Genomic DNA, 24,429 nt, shown 5'->3' with positions numbered 1-24,429 from the left:
TATAATGCTTTTCTTTGCATATGCTTTACGGCAGCAATTTTCGTCACACACTAATCGTTCCAACGCCATTTATGGTTTTTCAATACGCTGATCAATTTGCGCAAGGAAAAAGTGGGTGTTGCCATTCGAAAATTTCAAAATTCTCTCACTGTAACCGTAACCGTGAGTTCTGCGTTGTTTAGAATCATCACAATCTCCAGCGCATACCTTCAAACAACCATGTGTGAAATTTTGGTTCGATTGTTTGAGCGGATAGGCCGCTAGGGTTTCATAAATGGGGGAAGTTTTTTTTGGACCACCCTGTATATGTAAAAGTACATACCGTCAGATTCCTTTTGAATATCTTCGGTTTCGAAGCTGATATACTAATAAATTTTAAAAGCTTAACCTATATACTAAATATTATTTATCTAGATCTTTATAATTTGTAATTTATTTTTATGATTTGTAATTTATCAAGATAGCTTGCAATCAGATATACGGACGGACAGACTACTTCTGAATGAATTTCGTACAAAATTTGATAAAAATCTACAGATTTTGTATAAAATCCATATATCAATTTTTTTCTGTCCGAATAAAAGCATATTCCTTTCATACGAAATATAGATAAAATATTGTAATCGTTATAGAATTCGAACTCAAGATTTTGACGAATCTCCATGTTTTAGACTTCACTGACTTCGAAAAACATTTTTTTGAAAAACTGTTTGTGACACGGGTAACTCAAAAACGCTTTGAACAAAATGGATGAAATTAGGTATATGGCCTAATACGAATTACTAAATTCGTAAATTCCCTTCAAATTTTGTGCAAAATCTATTCAGAGGCTGTGTGTCTGTTGAGCTGTTTGAATATAAGTTTACAACAAAATGAAGAGAGCTAGATAAATAAGATTCGGTACTCAGATTTAACATCTATATTTATGCCGCCGGCTTTCAGATTGCTATCCTTACCGAAAGCGGCACGCCGGAATAACAGGTTCAACCTTAAAAATGTCGCGGTTTGGTCAAAAGGATTGCTTTGTCCTTTTGTTGTCAGTTCAGCGCTGCAGGTGGGAAGTGATAAGCAAATTTCATGCTGTGAGTAGCAGGTGTTTCTTATCGTAGTCTTTCGATTTCTAAGAGCATTTTTCTTTCAGTGCTTAGGAAGAGATTGACAATAACATCGATTGAAAATGCGAAAATGTAATTGGTTTTTTTAGAGGTTTTTCGATTATTTTATAAAACAATATATAAAATTTATGTTAGGAATAAGTTATTATCATGTTTATTTTGATACTAGTCTAGTTTTTATAAATTGAAAGTCCTCGTCTAATATTTTTTTCATTGCAATATGTTTCGCAAATTATTTTATTCCGTAGTACTGTGAAATTATTTCTCGACATTACGTGCAAGTGATTTAATTTTTTAAAAAAAAACCTTTCAGCGCATTGCCAATTTATTTTAATATTTTAAAATGCGTGTTTAAAACATTAATTGCGATAAGTAACACTACGTTATAACTTTGTTTCTTCAGTATTCAAAAAATAATTGTGTAATTAGGAAATTTCATGCGATGTTTCACTTTCAAATATATCGATTTTCAGTATTTATCTGCATGATTAAAATTTTATAATTAAATATACTTTACAATATTTAATTGGCAAAGCTAATTGGCCAGTTATTCAGTAATGCTGAAATAACTGGTCGATGCGCCTTATGACTGTAACAAATAAAAATAATTGTCAAAATATTTCTTTGTAATATTTATGATACAAATTTGGCCTGGAAAAATGACTCAAATAATACGGATTATTTAGACTCATAATTAACCAGTTGCAACTGGAATTTTTTGAATACCTTCAAATCAAGTTCCTACAGAATATTAAGTACAGTTTTAAAATAAATTACAATTTTTGAAAAATCTCAGTTTTTTCGGGTTAGAATCAAAGCTCTTACTATTTTGCAATCGGATAACGACAAACCGTGGGGTAAATGAATCATTAAAAAGAAAAATCTGAATTTAAAAGCTTTGCAAATACAATTGCATTGATCTTTTTTACTTATTACTTTTACATTATTTATTGCTTTCGTTGATCAGCACATGTGTTACGTCAGGGTTACTAGCCAATATAAAATTTTTTATTAAATGTTTTCTTCAGCAAAACATTTTGAAATTTCAAATTTTGATAGTCATGTAATTCATACTATTGCAGACTCATTGTACCATTCTGTATTGCAGATTTTTTTTAATTTTCTGTCAGCTCCTTGACTGTAATTCCTTAATTTAAAACGGGAGTGAATAAACTTCAATTAATGCAAAACCTATTTTGTTGAAACCAATCAGGCTTATTAAATTTCTAAATACAGGGAATAGAATCATTCAGCAATAAAGTTTTATGTATATACTGAATATTACTTTTTAATTTTTGAAATGACTCAGATGATTTCTCATATCTCTTATTCAATAAAAATTTCCAAAAATTCCTTCTTATTCTGTAATAATTTTGAAAGTTATGATGGAGTACACTTCAAAATCTCGTTTTATTTTTAATTCATAATTTTTAAACATTTTCAGAAGTAAACAAAAAAAAAAACATTTTAGACATTTTCATTTTCTAAGATGCATATTCCACTAAGATATATATGGAAGCTCTAATAGACGCCACGCACAAACATTCGTCTAAGTTAATAATAAAGATGGGCGAGTGTGTGTGTCATTATTTGTCTGGTTGTATTGGTACTTTTCAGACCAGACAATTTGAAATAGAATTACCAAAATCTGCACCTACATACTTTGGACAGTGGGAATCATTTCTTTAAAATTTTAATTAACCCTTTCAAGGGACAAGCGAAGTATGCTCATCACCAAATTCAACAATTTTTGAATAAAGTTATGTAAGTTGGCATAAATTCTTACGATTTTTTCAATAAGGTTTCAATTGTTTATCTCAAATAAAATGAAGTGTCTTGATTTATTTCTTAGTTATTAATTGGAAAAATTAATTAATAAAACAGATTAAATTGATCTAATAAGTTCAATGAATTACTTTTCCTAGGCCAATCTTAATTTTAAAAACATTTTACTCCAACATGACTAGGAAAAAAAGGCCCTTTAAAGGGTTAATAAAAATTATTAAAATTTTAAAGTTCATTCGAAAATATCACAGTAGAAAAATAATTTGTACATTAATTGTGAATTCAAATTTTTTTATCAATGATGCGAAATTTTGTGTCATGTAATTTTCCCACTTTTAATTAAATTAAAAATATTTTAGCATATTTTAAAAATATATTTTATTTTTGAATTGAAACTAAAAGTTTTCATTGCTATCCTTATATTTCATTTCGGCTTTTTACCCATTGATGATGATTTAGTTAAAAGGTTAAAAAGATCTAAGCTAAAAGCAACATGGGTAAAAATTTCTTTACTTAAATACAAATAAACCATGTGGCTGAAGAGAATGCTCCATAATTAGCATCTCAATAAATAAGACACTAAAAGTTCAAGATCTTAATTTTACCTCAAAGAATGAATTTTCTTGGCGATACATTCAAATGTATAAATGGCACATTGTATAAATTATATTAGAATAATTTCGTATTTTATCGCTGATAAATGGTAAAATTTTAAATAATTTATAATTAATAGAAGTTTTAATTAAAATTTTGAAAATTTCATCTCCAGGTGAACATTCACAGTTTTCTAATTATTTAATGGCTAAGTGTTTTCGCTCTAAGTCAAACAGTTTGATCTGGAGATCACCAATACGAACATTCATATTCATTATAATTAGAGATATTCGCTACTTTAATAGAAATATTCGCAAGCGACCTTCATGTCTGACACCCTTGTTCAAACTAGTTCTGTTTTTAAAAAATGAAAATGTGAGGCTAAAGGTTATTAAGAATAAAGAATTTCAAATTACATGGAAGTGGGAGTTTCCGAATTTTTTTTACTCTCGTGATCAAAAATAAAATAAAACAAAGATCATACCCCGTCTTGTTTGTTAAAAATCACATCCAGTGAACTCGAACTGACCAAACAGGAGAAGAAAATAATCTAAATGCCAGTTGTACGCATTAAAATTTTTTTAAATGCTAACATATGAGATAAAATTAGATCAAGGAGTTAAAATAATGGCAACAATTTTAAAATTATTAATTCTCACATTTAACTCACACATTCACTCACTTTCAAGTGGATTAAAATTCGTGGATTAAATTACGCAGCATTAAGAGTAAAAAGGTCAATATAAACCAGTTTCATATAAACAGAATCGTGCGATGTATATATAAGATTGTACAGTGAAATAAGATTAATATTTCGATACAAAAAATAGAACCTATAAAAACTGCGCTTATATTCACTTTGAAAATATTATTAAAAACCAGAGGAAAAATATAAAAACAATGAAACTTATATCTCTACAATGCTTACATTTTTGTTCGAATTCGTCAAGGAGTGTGAAATTCTATAAGGTTTAAAGAATGAAGCAAATATTCAATTCTCATATATAGTTTATTACGTTATAAAAATAAGGATTTAATGTAACGAATACTAATCTTTCCGAAAAATCGCACTTTTATATATTGGTTCTATATATCTCCCCGTTTTGAAATACACTTATTAATGAATACTAAAAAAAATAATTCATTAAATGTTAAAAAGTTTCGTTCGTTAAGTAAATTCTGTAAATAAGTTTAGTGTCTTATTTTCAAAAATAAGTTGCATAAGCAATGTCAATTCTAAAATCCTTAAATGAAAGCACGCTATAAAAAAGAAACTTGTCAAATTTTAATTTTATATTTTTTATTTATTTTTTACATTAACTATTTTCTTATGCTAGAAAACTTTAAAATCTTATGTTTCAAATTATTAATAATAATACGTTTATGTATGTATTCATTCCAGGTATATCTTTTCATAGCCGGCGTCCTGGCATAGGGGTAGCGCGTCTTCCCCGTGATCTGGGCGTCCCGGGTTCGAGTCCCGGTTTGGGCATGGTTGTTCTTCTGTTGTTCTATCTGTGAGATGTGTGAATGTGCCCTCCTGTAAAAAGTGAAGCGAATGAGTGATGCGTGAGTAGCAAAGTCGTACTCTTGGCCCTAGTTGGCGCTGCTATAAAAAATAAGAGACGTCCCCCTCAGGCTTAAATCGCTGTCTTCGTAACAGCGGGCTTGTCAGTGGCAAGTGCCATAAGAAAACAAACAAACAATATATTTTCATTCGTTCAATTTTATTCTCGTTATTTAAATTTCATTTTGGATACGTAATTATTATCAAAATCTCAAAAGTAACGCCTCAGAACGTAAGCGAGATTTTAAAATCTTAAAAGGGCGCGAGTAGGAAGACATCAATCATATCGTCCACTGATAACGATTCACTTTTCCTTATCTCACATTCCCTTCTCATTATCTCACAGCTTGAGATTGGGGGTAGGGAAAAACTGGAACCCGTAAAAATACTGGCAGTGACAGTTTTAAGGGAGTTTTTGTTTCCGTCTATAGACGGGTCCGCCGTTTTGAAGGGAGAAAAGATTCCGTCTTTTTCCGGGTTTGCCGCTTGGAGGGTTAACATCTATTTTTATGTCTCAGATTTAACATCTATATTTATCTCTCAGATTTAACATCTATATTTATATCTCAGATTTAACATCTATAAATTTATGTCTTAGATTTAACTTCTATAGAATTTTGAGCCAAATCCAACAAAGGGTTGAATGTCTGTCAATTTGTATTTTCAGAAGCAGGTAAATACGATAACTCAAAATGTAACTACTTAAATATAAATCAAATTTGTTTTGTGATTTTATGACTAAATTATAATAATGGGTCAGATTTTAATTTCATTCGATTTAAAAAGTTTTGATTTTCGGATACTATTAATCGCATTCCATGGGTTCATTGCCAAAACAATTGCAAAGGTTTACAAGATTCAGCAAAAATACAAAATTTAATATGCCGTAACTATTGTACGTCAATGCTATATAAGCCATTCTTTATTTTATTGATGACGCACAATTTTTTCCAGGGAGTAGGGGATAATACATTTATTAGAGAGTAAGAGAGAAAGTTTAGGGAAAACCACTCAAACAAGTATCGTGTTTACAGATAGAGAAATAGAATAACAAGAAAAAAAAAACATATTTCTAAAATTACTAGAATCATCAATATCTCGAGTTAGAATTTTTTTCTTATTAAAGTACTTTATATAATATGTATATGAGAAAGAAAAAAGAGGGAAATTTTTTTCTAAGTATTTACTACAAATGAATAGCATATTAATAATAATTGAAATGATGCATTTCAAATTATTCTTTTCAAATAATAATTCATTTCAGAATTTTTCCTACATCCGTCACATATATTTTTTTTTTTTGCACTTCTTTAATGGGAAAACATTACTTCCTTCCACTATCGATTTAAAAACAGAAAGATTAATGATGATTTTGAGACTGTAATTTACGCGGAATTTATGACAGAGAAGAATTCAGTATTACATTTTTTTTTTCTTTTTTTTGAAATTTTGTTAGAAGTAAATGGATGAGTGAATTCTAACAAAACACAGTGAGATAAAGAATTGGACACGCTTGACGCACTTAAGAGGGAACTGATTTCGAAATCGAAATTACTAATGATAGAGGAGAAAGTTTAACTTTCAGCAACTGAAAGAATAGCTATTTCTATGAAGTTAAGAGGAATTCTTACCTTGAAATCGTTTTTTAGTATAATTTCTGAAATTAACTAACATTTAAAGAGTCATAAAGAATGTGTTCATTTAATGATTCAAAAAATTCTATGAAAAGAGAATTTTCTTAATTTTTACTAGATATTTTTTAATTTTTACTTTTATTCAAAGATTACTAAAAAAAACATTTTATGCAATACATTTTATTACATACAAAACATACAATATTACATACATTAAATAACATATATTATTACATATATTTTACTAAAGGTATATACACTTAGGATCTAGAATCTTATAATCCCAGATTGTCTGCTATTAAGTTTTTTCAACGTACATTTTATAAAAAACGTTAAATGCAAATTCCAATGAGGGAAACCAGTCAATATATTTATTCAGAAGAATATTTTTATCATATGCAAAAATAAAAGTAATTTTAGAAAAGTCTTCCGCTAATGTTTTAATATTATTGAATAAAGACACTATAATTATTTATTCTTAATGATCAAAATTTTTTAGTATTTAGAATGCCAGAAATACTGTAATTTAGAAAAATGTTTTTCATCATCTCGTTATGCGAAGTCTTCAACTACATGCTGCCTCTCCTCGTACGAAGCTTCAGAGACTGATTGTTTTGTTAAGGTATTCATTATAATAATATCCTAATTCAGTCAAAAATGTTAAAAAGTTATTTTGACTAGTATCTAAGATTTGTGCTTTTCTTTTTTTACAAAATGTTCTTTAAAAAAAGGAATATTAAAATTAATTGTCCTTTGTAAAATTGTTTTCTTGATAAACTAGAAACTATGTACTTTAATTGGCTGTTTTAATGTATCTTTTTAAAAAAAAAACATATTAGCTTCTTTAAACCCTACACCTACACATTTTCAGTAAATACAATTTTAATTAGCCTACACGTTTGACTAGATGCCTCAGTAGATGTAATTACGAATTAGTTCAATGAGCAAGAATATGAAAAGGAGCACTTTAACGTCACTCTCGTCCTTTTCAATATCTTTTGAATTATGTATACCAAGTAAATCTTTCATTAGATAACATGGACATTCTCAGGTAAACAAATACAATAATTTTATATTATGTAAATTTTTTTGAATCAAGATACATAAATCATCAATTTAAAGCATTTGAAACCTTTCTACTGGAGGAGAATAAGAATGACAAAGAGAAAATGTGAGTGCGAATAATTATATATGTATAAGAAAACTTTTCTTTTTCCTTCTCAATGCAGTTTTATTTTATTGTACTAGTATAGAATACATGTTTAAAAAATATATTTCCCCCCAAAAAAAATTCACGAATAAACACTAAATCGAATGCATGTTTAGAAAACCAATTTTTGCGTTAACTAAATCTTTCCTAAACTTTGTACTACTCTACAGTTTAGATGTAAAAACAATTGCAAAATAGAATCCATTAATTTTTTCTTTGTTCTTTATATACTCACTCAATAAAATACTATTAGAAGAAATTAAAAATAATTTTTTTTCTCATTTTTGAGAAAGATGAAACTTGCAATTTCTAAACATTACTTCTAAAGCAAATAATGCCATTAAAGTAGAAATGGAGTTAGGATTTTTGTGGGATGTTTTTATAGATTACTTAAGGCACAAACCCTTACATATAGCAATTTAACTGATTGTCTAAGCTACTTACAATTGAAACTGATAAAATTTCAAATACCATTCTGAATCAAATATTTTTTTAGAAATATTATTACTATATCATAGTCATTTCTCAAAAATTTGTTAATTCATAATTGTTTTATGAAAATACTCAATAAAAATGAAATGGATTTCATTTGAAATATTGCGATAAAAATGAAATTTAAAAAATTCAAATTATTAATTTATATTAAAACAAAATACATTTAAATTGCATTTCAAAAATTCTTAAAAAACATTATAGAAATTCTGGCAGTTAAATCGGAGATGTTTATTTCATACAATAAAAACTGTACAAGAAATTCTATGTTTATTAAAATAAGCATCTTTTATTTTCCATTATGAAAAAAATTATTTTCACATATTTGGCTACGATCTTGACCTTATAACTGAATTAATTTTTTTCAGGTCATTCTAATTGTGTAACCAGTAAAAAAAAAAAAAAAAAAGAAAAAAAAGAACGACAGCATAATGATCATTCCTATCAAGAAATTGGATTGCAAGCTCCCATTGCAATTATGAATGCTCTAAAATGATAATCCAATCATGCGGAAAAAGATTTAACCTTTATAATTTACATTTTTTTTTCTTGGCATTCATGGTATATATACTCCAGAATAAAACGAAATGATATCACTTTGTTTCAACTTGCTTGATAATTCAACTTCACAATGATCTCTCAGGTAACTTTCTTACTATCGATTTTTATATACTGTATTATTGAATTATTTTTAATATAAATTTAGCTGATAAGTTTAAAAAAACACTTTCACACTTTAAAAGGGTGAATTAAAGAATAAGAATAAGGACTTGAATAATAATTTTAGAAACATGAGAATATATTCAGAAATTTTTAAATGGCTTGAAATTTAGGAACTTGCAGTTTTTATTACAATGCAATTTTACGGCAACTGCCTTCGGAATTGCAATACATAAAATGCTTCAAAAATAATAAACATTTCGATTGATGTTGGTTGTAAACATTTGATTGATTTTTTTTTTCATGGTATATGATATTATTACATCAAAACTTCTTGACCTCTTTTCATTCGTTATCAAATTTCAGCCCTAAGAATTCTGTTTAGCTCTAAAATTCAAAGTTAGTTAGTAAAAAAGAGAGTCAGTTAATGATAATTTACCATATAAGACTTATATATAGTTATATATTGATAAAAAGTTTAAAGCAGTTATTAAAAAGGCATAGATGGAAATATCTTATTTTATTTTTATTAAATAAATACGAAATGTATTTCTTCTGCATTTATTTCATTCGTCACGCATTAAAAGAAAATTCTTATAAATATTAAGTATATAATTATATGCAACTGCAAAAGTTTTTTAGAAAAAATACTGAATTAAATGCATTTGAAACATGTTTATCATGTCTTCTGGTAATGTTTCAAAACCAAAATTTCCGATATTTGCGTATAACATTTAATCTAATCTACTTGAAGAATTTGCTTCTCGATAAAAGGATTTATTCTAATAAATAAAAAAAAATGAACACTTCTTTTCACAATATCAAAAAGATAATAAGAATTGCAGAAGACTGCAGAAATTGCAATGCAATTGATGGAATCTTTACAGCTAAGATTTTTCTACCTGTTGTTCACATCTCGTGCTTCTTCTTCTAAATATTTATGTATCGCATTTTGTATGTAAATAGTTAAGTTATTTATTTTATTTTAAACATACACTTACTGTTCTATCCATTGATGCAATAATAATTTTCTTCCGATTCAGGTGTTTGTTTTGGCTGCTTTCGCAGTGGTTGCTTTTGCTAGTCTTCATCATGAAGTAAGTTCACTGTTTTTTACAGCTCTTTTCTGTTTCCTTTAAAACATTTCAAACCAATAAATATTCAATGGAAAATTACTAAATCTAATATAAATATAAATTACATTTTTTTTTTTGCTGAATTTCGCATTTTTGATGTTTGCAAAGAATAGAATTTTATATAGATAAATTTTTCACTCGCTTTCTCATTGGCTCCTAATGCCGATAAAATATTTCGATAACTTCAGAGTTCTTCGTTATTTATTAATATATAAATTCGGGTAAAAATTATACCATAGAAGTTACGTCCTATGAAGTTTGATAAGAAAGATACTCATTTTTAAATTCCATATTATTTATATTTTTTATAATGAAACATGTACTAAAAAGCAAAAACATTGTTAATAAAAAAAGGGTTTAAACATTTTTTTTTATTTAAAAGGTAAGAAATAAAAAATTATCGAAAATAAAACAATATCATGAAGAAAAAATTTCAGAAATTAACTAAAAATTAAAATAATAATTTATAATAATTATAAGAATTTGATTAAAATTCATATATGTTTAAAGTTCTAATTGATGCTGATTATTATTTATTATTTCTGATTATTATTTCTAATTCTAATTAACTCTATTCTACAGTAATATAGATTAACTTTTCATCAAAATTCACGAACTCATTTTTCTCACAGAACACTCCCTTTTCTCAGAGCGGTATTACATTTTTTTGTATAATTTTTAAAGTGTTATTTTCTATATTGCATGTAAGTTTTAACGTGTCTCTTTCTTTAGTTAATTTTTCCACGAATACCCATTCATCTGATAAGGATCCTATTCGAAGTTTACGGTTATAAAACCTCTCACGACCAGAACTGTAAAAGTGCTAATTGTATATGATTATAATTAACAGAAAAGTGAATTCTTAAAATCATGAAATAAGGTATTTAAATTACTCTTTTTGCCTTTTAAAATAAAATAAATTATTTACATGCTCTAAAGCAAAAATATTATAAAACAAAAGATTTTTTATAAGATGTATTGTAGCCCAGGCTTCTAATTGGTACACCATTGTCACATCATTTGTTCATTTTTGTTAGCAAAACGTTTGGATGAAGATGTACATGCAAGAAGACATAATTGGACCCGATATATATTATGAGTTTAAATTAATAAATATATTTATATTATTTAAAATATCGAAAAATGTATAGTAATTTCAAAGTATTTTCTCTTAGATAATTATATGGCAAACCATTATCAACCCTTTTTCGCCAACTGGTCATTTGTGCATATAAATTCTTATTAAGACTAATAAATTTCACGTATTTCATCAATTATCTTTAAAAAATTCCATTATTTCTACGGCTACCAATCATAATAAATAACTATTGCACTTATTTTCATGGCTTAAAACTCCACATATACCAGTTTCCAGTTAAATGAAATTCTAAATCTTATTTCTTTAATAAAAACACCAATGATGTTCATGCGTTACTAATTTGTTTGAAAAAAAATACTGATATCATAGCTTTAAATAAGACTTTCAATTCATTTTGTCCCCTCCAGCCCCTCCACCATCCCCAACCCTTCAAGTTCGGATACAGCGTAAAAGACAAGCATGGTGAACAGCATCGTGAAGAAGTTGGTGATGGCAAGAACGTAAAGGGAAGCTACGGGTTCACAGATGCCCGAGGAATCCACCGACAGGTCAACTACGTTGCTGATCATGGAGGCTTCAGAGCTGAGGTCAAGACTAACGAACCCGGAACCGCCAATCAGAACCCCGCAGCCGTCCACATGATCTCCAACGCCCCCTATGGTCATGGAGGATATGCCGGTAATGCTGGACTAGGAAGTGCAGGATATGGATACGCCGGTCTTGGAGTTGCTGGTCTGGGATACGGATATGGTGGTCTTGGAGCAGCCGGTGTAGGATATGGAAATGCTGGTCTTGGAGGATATGGAGGTTATGGCCTCGGTAATGGACTTTTTGGTGGTTTAGGTTACGCCCGATATGGGTTTTAGGTGACAAATTGTATGATTAGACCTTTGGTTGTTTATTTAACAAAGAAATAAATTATTTTGTAAATATGTCATGCTTCTTTTGCATTCTTTTCTTTAACAGATATTGGTAACATGATAAATGGTAAATCTTTGATTTTTTATTTTTCATCATTTACACAGAGTATTCATGATAAAAACATGCAATATTTTCCCTGTATAATTAGACAAAAATCTATATAATTTAATTACATTCACATATTTTTCTCCAAAATAATTTAAATTTTGTTCCATTCCAACCTTTTCAAAATTATTCCAGAACCTTTCTTTGTTCAAGCAAAGTTATGTTTTATTATTTTTCTTGTATATCTTTTGCCTTAATATTGTGATCTTACCCTTTTAAAATTACATTAAATTTTAGTCTAGAACAATTCTATGAAAATCAAATGTTTTATAATACAAGAAATAAAATAAATTTTCATTGTAAAAGTTTAATAAATATCATTTTTAAACTTTTTTTCGGCATAATGATTTGAGCATCACATTTTAATTATTGTTTGGAAGTTAATACTGTTCATAAATAAGAAGGTTTCGAAAGAAGCATTAGAATAGCAATGAGACTTTTATTTGATACCATTTTTTGAACCTAAGAACATGATATACGACAGAAAGTCATTGACCGCGCGTAAGTAATACGTATACGTAAGTAACTTTAGTAATACTCATATTTATAGAAATGGTCACCTAAAAGATTAGCAAATGGCAGCAAGTTATTCTCTCATGTATTGCCATAAGGTTTTGGTACTTGAAGACCGTTGGTAATGTATGGAGACACTGTCCACAGTAGAATAAAATTTGCAGAGCCTTTACCAAGATACCACTATTCCTATGACTAAAACAACACATACAGCACCACCATTGCTCACCCAGATGCTCATCAATCTGAACCACCTAAATTCCAATTTATTTTATTGCTAAATATCATTAGTTTGCTTTTCTATAAATATAAAAATATGAATTCAAGTCCACAACATTTTTATTGATTTATAATGTGGCTTCAAATCTTGTTTCTTTTTCATTTCATTTCCACATGTTCTATTTCCAAAACTCATCTCTGAATTCTTTAATTTTCTAGAATATTCTTAATTTTGAGATTCCTGATGAATTAAGAATCTGATGAAAAACAAATTGCTGGACAGTCATCATGATCCTTAAATGCAGTCACAGCCTTGTAAAACTGCGCTTCTCTTTACGCAGGCAGAGGAACTTTATATAGACATTAAGTTCATTTCGAAATTTCCGAATTGAATTTAAATTCAGCATTCAAATGCTAAATCCTCGTAATTTTATTTGTTTGAATATTTTTTTCGCTCATGCCACCTCACCAGCTGAGTATTATTGTTTTCAGAACTTAAATACTCGAAGATTGCAACATCATCTCTTTTGAATTTTGAACACTGACAAAAATTCGCGAAAACTCACAATGTTGTCTAAACTTTTGTAACGAGCAAATTTTGGTTTTTATCGAAAAATTGGTATTATAGTAAATAAAACAACTGCATTTTAAGTATAGCATTTTAAAAGAATTTTACAATATTTCTTTGAATTTCTACTATCGCAATTTTAAACATTAAAGACGAAGTACGTCATTGTTTAAACTTTACCATAGAAGCACACTGCGGTAAAATTTCACTTTTGATATAAAATATAGTAATACACTGCGCAGTACACTTTGATTTCTGCTATAAAGTAAATTTGAAACAATTTATATGATACAACTATAATTTATATGATATTACTGGATTAATTTATATTTTAACTCTTTCACCACTGACCAGACTCAACTGTTTGTAAAAATTCTTTCTGGGATTCATTAATTTTTTTTTCTCTTTTTGCTTGGGATTACCCAAAAAGATAAGACTTCTTAAAAATAAGTTCAAGAAGTCAATTAGTCTTACTCAAAGGCAATAATGATATACTGATGCTATTTATAATGTCTTAATTTTAATTTGCAAAGAATGAATTTAACTTGAAAGATTTAAACAGGATTCCATTTACCTTACGAATCCTTTACTTGGGATTCCCTCAATTCCTTGTTCGATGAAAATTCCTTGTTTTCGAAGATATTTGTCAATATTTGAAACTAAATACGGCATCTGTTTTTACATCATAAATGGAGAAACGATACAAATCTGTTACCGATTTTGATGAGTTCACCTCAATAATCCCTAGAATCTTCAAATCAAATTTTGAAAATACAGAATAATGACATCTAATATTTTTAAGTCTGGATGATTCCAGCCAATTCCGCTACTAGATACATATTTTTGCCGCTGAAATCTGGTAAATGACGCCGCTTGTACAGTTTCAACAATCTCTCTATATATTAAACGCTAACGTACAACAATTAGTAATAAATCGAGCTTATTACTAATTGTTGAATGGCAACGGTCATATATAAACAAATTATCATACAAATTTCAGATTGCTTCATTCATTGAACATTTTTACAGCTGTACTGAATCATACGCTTCGCTTATTTAATTAATGAAGCTGCAAAATATTATTAGAAGTGTTCCGGAGATAGTTCGCCATGATTTTAAACAAAACAATCAGCCAGAGGAGGGGAGATATGAAAGAAATAGGCTTCAAATAAAAAGTTCAATCGAGTGAAAAAATAGGCTTAACTATTGCCAGATATGTAATCACGGTAACACTTAAGATTAATGTCCACTTTCTCGCTAAACACATCAAAATCTTGCTAGTCGTCCAAAAATTCTCTAAAAATCAGCAATCCTAGGTGTATAGCAGAAATGTTAACAAACTACTTATAAATCTGCAATAAAAAATTGGTACGATTATATTTAGCTAGAACTTTCTCCATTTTTTAAAAATGTTGGTGCCAGTATATCAAATTTGAGTCTTTCCATTATCGTTATGACTTGCTTACGGAAATTGATGCTCATATCTTGCAAAGCAATTATCTTATAAAAAAATGCTTTTTGTATTAACTAAAAACTCAAAAAATTACTTTTTTATAGATATAAATTTCATATCTATACAATTTTTCATTTAATTGCAATTATATTTGAATTCAATTTTATATACGATCTGAAACAATGTTTTTAAATGCTATGATGGAATTCAAATTCTCTATGAATACATTCAATCACGTGCTTTTTTCAATCATTCAATCCGTAGTAGAATTTTCACTTCCATTTTTATTTCGTACTATTGTACATTTTATAATTTGCTGTGAACTGTTTTAATTAAATTCATGTACTTTACTTGTATCAGATTACATGGTGAATTTATTTAAAAAAATGCTCTTTATATTAATAATCAACTGTCTAAAAACTCAATAATCATGGCGAACAAACTGGTCTTCAAAGGCGGCTAGCAAATGAATATTTTAGAGGAACTCAAATGAGGTATAAAAACTGTTAATTCAGCTGCCCATACATTAATTAGTTTATACTTTAAGCAATCGTATAAAATGAATCGCGATTTTTTTTATCAGCTTATGAAGTTTCTGAAATAATCAACTCAACAATTTAAACGAAAGAATGAATTAATGTCAATGTTTTGCATTTGCATTAAAAAGACAATTTAATGAAAATCTCTTATCACATACGAACATCTTTCCATGTTTAATAATAAATCTCCAACTGTGTTCCTTACCATAAAAAGTATGAAATTTCTGTCAAAGATTTATGACAAATGAAAATCTGGGTAATGATAATTTAAATAATATAATTCAAGTTACATTCTTCAGATAATATTTAATTTCCGAATCTACGATTGTTTTTGGCAAGATGCTTTATTATGATTTTATTTGCAAATTCTTTAACCGTTAAATATGTGTTTCCTCAAGCATTATAATCCTTTCCCATCTTTCTTTTAGGGGTGTTTTGTGGTAACAATAAGAGATTAAAAACCAGTTTTTTTTTTTTTTTTCATTTTGACACTATGATAGAAGAAAGTGCACAAGTGAATAACAATAAAGAACAGCCAAGCGTGGAAGTAGATATAACTGACACGATAATGGGGAAACCGATATGGTAATAGAAATCATTAATGATTGAGGAAAAATGCTCAACTCATTAATTACTAATGCAATATGGATCTGCATGAAATAAAAAGCGATTTCTATGAAGCATTTTTATTTTCCTTATCTTTTTCGAAATGAAATATAAAAAAAAATTATAACATTTCCCAATGAAGAGAGCATTATATGCCCTTAATGAAAAAATAATCATATTATATTAAAAAACGTATTATATTAAATTTATAATAAGTTTTATATGATCCTTCAAACAAACTGTTGTTATATGAGTTTGTGCTATAAAACATTGTCCAAATTTATGTTTTTATTTATAATTAGCCGCTTTTGATGACCAGCCGATTCGCCAATCTTAATGTTTGTTTAAATTTTAATAATTAAATATTTTATGTAATTCCTACTTTAATATCTATTAAATATCTTCATCAAAATATTTTAAAACTTCAAATTTTGATAGTCATATAATTCACTCATAATATTATAAAGGCCTTCAGTCATAACGAAATAAGTATCTCTCTAATTTTCTGTTAGCTCCCGTAGTATTTATGTTTTAAATTAAAGTGGAAAGGATTAATCTGCAATTAATATAATAATATTTTTTCCTGAAACAAAGCATTTTTTTAATATGATTACTGAAAACACTGAGAGTGTAAACTTTTTGTGCACTAAAGAATATCTTTCTTGATTTATGTAATATCTCAAGAATTTGTTAACAAAATTTTCTCAGATTCATCATGAACAGGTCGATTAATTAACAATGTTTAATTTTAAATGCATCAAACACTAAGGAAATAAAAAGAATCGTTTAAAACTATCGGTCGAAAACAGGTTTAAAAAAACTACTTCAAAAACGATGTAATTAAAACTATAAGCATATACAAAAAATATATAAATAACATAAATACAATTTAATTACAAAAGCATATAACTAACCTAAAAATAATTTAAAGTCCACCTCCGTTGATAATAGTTGTCAACAATCAGAACACAATGCACATGCGTGAATTCTCAACGCCAGTTATGGTAACACAAATGCGTGAATTTTTCTACGCCAGTTGGGTAATGCTATGCAGATTAGAAATTTTTAATTTTGCTTATTATGTTTTATTTTAATTCAAAAGTACTTCAGAATGAATCTGAAAGATTAACTAATTAACAATGTTTAATTTTAAATGCATCAAACATTAAGAAAATAAACAGAATCGTTTGAAATAATCGGCAGAAAAATGTTAAGCCTAGCCTCATTAGCGTGGGGGGGAAATGAAGCCTTACTCATTTGGTGGTGGGGAAAATGAAAAGATTTTTTGGTGGGAAAATTAGTTTTTAAATAATAATTGAAATTCTAATTAAAAATTCACAAAAGGGACCTCAGGTACATATTCCCGACCTCCAAGGTATGCACATACCATATTTGGTAGCTGCAGGTCTAACGGTCCAGGCCTGTAGAGCGCCAACACACACACATTGAGCTTTATATAAGTATAGATGAGATTAATTCCAAAGCCCTATTTTTAAATAAGGATCTAATTTTGATTGCTTACTACTTCGAGAAACGAGTAGTAAATACTCGAGTTACTGTTAATATAATATTAACACAATTTGCATCCGAGTCGCGGTTGTAAGTGGATTATTATCTCCTACTGTCAAGTATGTTTTAAACTGAATTATAACTGTATTTTATTCATGAAAGGGCATTGTATCACGAGAAACATCATTCCAATATGCTGTATTGTAAGAATTCACATGGTAGATTAATCTGTAAATTTAGCATAAAAAAACGTTCATTTAGTATGTTAGCTTTTTGAAGCAAAAACCTCGTTGATACTACAAATATAGACTTTTATGTATTTGTCAGAAAAGTACTCTTTGATATATTAGCATTATTTTATAATCAACTGAATAATATTAGAACGTAAGAAAAGTTTTCAAAAGGCTTAGATTGATAGAAATATTAATCCTTTGTTCAGTACTGTAGCTCGGAAGCAACGTGTTTTCATTGGTTCTAATAGGAACTTTACGTAGGTGTTGTAAAGATCCTATGCTTTACCTGCTTTACAAGGATGTTGTAAATATGATTCGTATGTCGACATAATGATTAAAATAATAGAAAAAAATTTATAAGAATTTATAAATTGATTAAAAATGCCAAAGAATACTTAAATAAAATATATATATCCTACTTAGTATATGCAACCAAAAACTATTTAATGCCACTTTCCACCATTTATCAGTTAAAGGATTAAGAAATAATTGAACGTTTGCATAGGACTTTTTGTCATTAGAAAATATACATTTGTTTTCTACCGAAACTCTGAAGTTCCATTCAATAATAATTTTCATATTAAATATATTTTCAGATACTGATATTTTTTAACGTTGATATTGGAGAAATATTCAACAAAACTTTAATTATAACCATTTATTTTATATACTTTGAAAATTTTTCTGTCAGAATTGTTTGCTATAAAGGAATACTAAGTGTTGGCTGTCTGTGTATATATATATATATATATATATATATATATGATTTAGATTATTTTTGTGGTATATGGTGTTTTTTAATCTCAGAGTATTTGCATTTAATATGTTATGAGCAGTGTTTCATTTCGCAATCATTTAAAAGCTGCCATTTTATTATTAATAATTTCGAATTAAAAATCAAACTCAGAATTTTGAGTTTAAACACAATAAATAAATAAAAAAAATTACTAATTCTAGATCATCATCAGCAACAAACATGTTAGAGTAGGAGGAAAAAAGCTGTAATCCTTGTTTTTAAGGGATATAACAGCTTTTTAGGATAAGAATAATCGTTTCTTTTTCTCAGCTACCGAACTCAGTGGAAGTGCATTTGTTCATTACATTTGAGAATATATATACATATTATTTTCAAATTTTCTTTAGATACTTTTTTTTAAAAATTCTATGTTTTACTTTGTTTGATGATCCAAAGTAAACATGAGATTTGTTCGGAGACCAAAACTAAATTTACTTTGTTATCAAACATATATGTGTTTAAAAGCAAACATTTTAAAATCAAATTTTTCATGAAGTAAAATAAGGGTATTAATCTTTTTTTAACATAGATTTTGAACAAAATAATTAATTCAGCATATGAGATGTGCATTAAAAGTCACCGCAAATGAGCCATAGCAAATTCTGAAAGCACAGTAAGATTATTTAAGAACAAAAACCATTTATCAATTATCAAAATAAATATGAAGTGAAATTATTATATTGTTGAATACATATATATTTTTTGCCCTTGGATAGCTGGTCAATTTTTAAGTAATTCTTAAAATGATAGGAAAATTTGTTGCTGCCACTGTTATTTGTTGCTAAACAGAATTATCTTTAAAAATCCTTTTTTTATCTCATTCAATCAGCATTTCTAACAAACTGTATTGTCTCGTAGACTTTTCGTATCGTTATAGCAACCTTAACAATTCCATAATAAATTTTAAAATAAAATGTTATGATCGTATTACTTTTGATCTATGCTATTTCTTTTTAAAAAAGAACATAGTCTTTTATTTTTAAAATGGCGCAATGATAAATTATCTATTTTAGTCTTTATTCCTGGATAATATTAGAACCTTAATTTTGAAGTATTCTTTGACTTAAGTTGGGCTGAACAGCGTTTATATACTCAACATCTTTCCAGTATCGTAGAAATATCAATATTATGTCCTCGGCTTTCTTTTATATTCCTACTTAAGGATGTCCATATTTTTTTGTAAAGATGCTCTCAACTTCTAAAGGATAAAATAAAAATTCTATGGGTGAATCGTAATTAAAGTTGATTGCCTTTACTAATGACTTATTATTTACTGAAGTTTTGGTTTTATAATTTTGGAATTTATCATTATTTTAGTTTTCTAAAAAAAATTAAAATTCTGTGAGAATGAATTTTACTCTTCTTAAAATTCCAAATATGCATGTTAAAAATAGTATTTTATTCTTGTGTTTTTTTTTCTAATTTCCTGAATTCCTAATTTTTTTTTTAACAAGGCTTACTAAATAAGTTACAAATTAATGTATCTAAGATTTTTATTAGGTGCAAAAATGATAATTTTAATAAGCTCAAATTTTTAAATAATATTCATCGTGATGCTAGGAAATTAAAGGTATTTATTAAAAATGTATAAAATATTTTTTTAAATCATTCACCTTAAGCTTGAAATTATAATAAAAAATTTTAAATAAATATGTTTGTTCATAAGACAAACATGTTTTGAAGATAAAAATTAAAAATATCCTTAAAATGTCTCAAAAATCGCAAGAACGTTAATCATATTCTAGCCATTAGTCTGAAGGTTATTTTTTTTATATATTTAAACATGAAAGGTAAATATTTATATATGTTTCTTATTTTTTAAGTGCGAATGAACTTGTTTTTTACTGTGTTTAGTTGCGATATTGACCTTATATTTGAATATAATTTGCGGTAATTCTGTAGCCTGGAATTAATTGTGGTAATCGATTAAAAGGAACGCCAAAATACTAAGAACTTCTATTAAAAAATAGGATAACCAGCTCCAAATGGAATTTTAAATGTTCTGAAATGGAAGTTCAATCATGCGAAAAAAATATTTAACCTTTCATTCTAATCGAAAATTAGTTTTGTTTCAGAAATCTTGATATAAATATGCCAGTATTCAGCGACAAGATATCACTTGCTTCAAGTTGCTTGATTATTCAACATCATAATGATCTCTCAGGTAACTTTATAATCATACGCATTTATATTCTTAAATATTGTGCTCTGCTTTTTAATTTTAAAAAAATTTGCTTTTCATGAAATAAATGATTTAGTATCTGTTGTTTGGAAATTTAGAATGTATTTTCTAAAAATCAATATTTTATAAATAGGTTTCTCTTTATGAATGTTTGATAGAATTTCTTGTATTATATTCCTGTAAATATAGTTTTGAAATAATATTTTTATAGCATTGCAAACATATATATAAAATATTATCTAAACCAGATTTTGAGAAGAGACATTTGGACTATGTATTAGTTAAAAAATTTTATTGTACCTTTAAATCACAGAAGAATAGATATTGAAAGGACAGATCAATTAGCTGTAACGCAGTGACAATTAATTAAACATAATTACAAAATTTTTAGATCTTTTCAATAAGATATTCATAATTATTTTAAAATTCTGAAAGAAAAAAAGCTTCGTAAAAGACATTGATATTAATGTTTTTCTGCATTGAACTTCAAATATGTCTTTTTGTGTAAAAGGCTCTCTTTTAAATTTATTTTCAGGAGATATGAGGGAAAACAAAAGAATAATTGAATTATTCTTCAGTGCTATGTGACTGCATATTTGTTTCTAGATTATTTTCCAAACATATATTTTTATCGAGAAAATCTTGGAAACTGTTTGTTAATTTTTGAATTAATAAATTTATTCCAGTTTTATAAAAATTAAAATTAACTACCATTGATTATTTAAAATTTTAACAAGTTATTTTATGTTTAATTTATAAGAAAATGTTTTTATTTTTATATACTCAACTATCAACTTTAGTAAAAAGACTCGAAGTCAAAGATTGAGAAGTCTCTCATACGATAATTCATGTTCTACTTTTATTTCATTTTTTTATATTAAATTCATGCATTTAAATAAATGTTAATAGATTTTATCGCCATTAAAACTCGTAATTACTAAAAAGACATGAAAGCAAATAAGATTTTTAAATTCATTTTATTATACAAGCCTTGTAAGCGTTAGGTTTTTTTTTTAAATCTCTTTCACCATTAAGTAAAAGAAACTTTAATTAATTTTACTATTATAACGATATAAAACTTTGAAAAAAATAGGAGGAAAATATCATTATTAAACAATTATGATTAAAAAGTGTAAATATTTTCTCCGTTTAAATTCCAGCACTACAATTTTTAGTTTAAGTTTTTCAGTAAAATGATTCATTTATTAAGCATAATAAGTAGATTCTTTCTTTTTTACTTAACATCGATAATATAAATTATATATAACAGCGGAATAAATAAAAAAATAAGATAGTTTTAGTCGGAATATCTCTCTTTCCTGATCATATATATATATATATATATATATATATATATATATATATATATATATATATATATATATATATATATATATATATATATATATATATATATATATATATATATATATATATATATATATATATATATTATATCAAGAAACGTTAAATGTCTCAAATATTCAAATACAGAATATTATCCCATAACTATGATGGGGCCGCGGTGGGTTTCAGGTTCACTACCCGATTCCACCGAAGAACCGTCGTGTAAGGGGGTCTGTTGCACGTTAAATCCTCCCGCTGGTGTGGTGTGGAGAGGGGGTGCCGGCTCAGGTGTCGTCCTTGTCATCTCACCGCGGTTCAAAATTACGAGGTCCGTTCTAAAATAGCCCTAGCGTTGCTTCAAAACAGGACGTTAATATAACCAAAACCAAACCTGTAGTTTTGATGCCATGATTTTATACGTATTGATAATTATTAGTAAAAATGTTTCGACGACTCTATGCATTTAATTTATATTTTCTTTTATTTCAGGCTTTCGTTTTGTCAGCTTTGGCAGTAGCAGCTTTTGCCAGTTTGCATCATGAAGTATGTTTATAGTTCTCCTAATATAGTTTGAAACGTTGAAGTATTTCTAAACATAATTCACATTTTCATAAATTTTGTTTTATAACTACTAACTATTATAATAGTTTGATAGATAGCTCGTTATTAAGCTATTTATAACATTCAGCTCGATGTTATATTATACTCTTAAATAATTTTTCTCTTGAAAGTTTTCTAATTATTATACAGGTGAATCTCAAAATATGCCGTTAAATAGTCATCTGGATTAAATGCAATACTTTGACTGTAAGGAAAATGAATTTATTAATATAATTATATCAACAGATATCAAGAAAATGATTGCCCATCAATCTCAATAAAATAAATTAAGCTGATATTGTTCAATATTCGAATTATGAAAGCCATAAAAAAATCTCAAATTAAATGTAAGATTTAAATTCTTTTTGCCCCATTCCAGCCCGTTCACCATCCCCAACCTTTCAAATTCGGCTACAGCGTGAAGGACAAACATGGTGAACAACATCGTGAAGAAGTCGGCGATGGCAAGAACGTGAAGGGAAGCTACGGATTCACCGATGCCAGGGGAATCCACCGACAGGTCAACTACGTCGCTGACCACGGAGGTTTCAGAGCTGAGGTCAAGACCAACGAACCTGGAACTGCCAACCAGAACCCAGCAGCCGTCCACATCATCTCCAATGCCCCCTATGGACACGGAGGATATGCCGGAGATGCAGGACTCAGATATGCCGGAGTTGGAGGTGCAGGATACGGATATGGTGGTCTTGGAGCTGTCGGAGTGGGATATGGATACGGTGGACTTGGAGCAGCTGGTGTAGGATATGGAAACGCTGGTCTCGGAGGATATAATGGTCTCGGCAATGGACTCCTTGGAGGTTTGGGATACAGACGATATGGTTTTTAGAAATGACATTTGTAACAAAATTGTATTAATTGGAAAATAAATATTTATTTTTTGTATTGTAAGACCTTTTTTTCTTTGATTCGACATTCTGATACTGAAAGTAGTTAGATAGCTTTTACAGTATATGGAAATCTATTTTTGGATGTTTCAAATTGCCAATTACTTTCAAATTGCTTCAAATATTAATATAAATTATTGATTTATATTAATATAACATATTTATGTTGAGATAGCGCATTGAATAAATATTTGATATTAAATTCAAGATTTTTTTTTAAATTAATAATTATCCTACATAAAGCAGAATAAATTTATTATACCGAGACACTACCTTATTCGAAAAATATTATAGCTCTTTGAGTCAAAATTTTTATTTTATTTATATTTTAGGAGAATAATTCAGTAGATAGAGAGAAATCATCAATGATCGTTAGGAAAGCATTCCTAGTTCTTTAGATTAATAAATTTCTTTAATAACCTTATTTGTTTCTTTTTTATTGTAGTGGTTATTAATATGAATTGCAACTTTAATGAGTAATTCTAACACTTTCTGTAAGCAATGTCGAAAGAATACTAGTGTAATAAAGACAGAAAGCACATTTTAGTTCTCAGAATACTTGACATCCAGTGTCCCTTTTAATCTCACAGATGTACTGCATCTACCCCTATCGTTTATTAAACCACAATCAATTCTCAGCA

At 27.7% G+C, this 24,429-nt stretch overlaps 2 protein-coding genes across 2 annotated transcripts in view; both read left to right on the top strand.

Annotated features, from left to right (window-relative positions):
- The window catches only part of LOC129966297 (spidroin-1-like), a 57,593-nt gene extending 45,435 nt beyond the window's left edge, over positions 1-12,158 (top strand). The window contains exons 13-15 of the mRNA XM_056080715.1: positions 9,016-9,040; positions 10,101-10,154; positions 11,700-12,158. Coding sequence (XP_055936690.1) covers positions 9,016-9,040; positions 10,101-10,154; positions 11,700-12,158 — 538 coding nt within the window. The remainder of the gene's footprint in view (positions 1-9,015; positions 9,041-10,100; positions 10,155-11,699) is intronic.
- Positions 12,159-20,906: 8,748 nt separating this feature from the next.
- LOC129966296 (spidroin-1-like) lies at positions 20,907-23,730 on the top strand. The gene is made up of 3 exons (XM_056080714.1): positions 20,907-20,918; positions 22,773-22,826; positions 23,263-23,730. Exons 1-3 carry the CDS (start codon positions 20,907-20,909, stop codon positions 23,728-23,730), a joined length of 534 nt encoding a protein of 177 aa, XP_055936689.1.
- Positions 23,731-24,429: the final 699 nt, after the last annotated feature.

The sequence above is a fragment of the Argiope bruennichi genome, chromosome 4 (assembly GCF_947563725.1).
Source record: "Argiope bruennichi chromosome 4, qqArgBrue1.1, whole genome shotgun sequence".
NCBI classification, from domain to species: Eukaryota; Metazoa; Arthropoda; class Arachnida; order Araneae; family Araneidae; genus Argiope; species Argiope bruennichi.
This window is presented reverse-complemented; position numbering and strand designations above follow the sequence as displayed.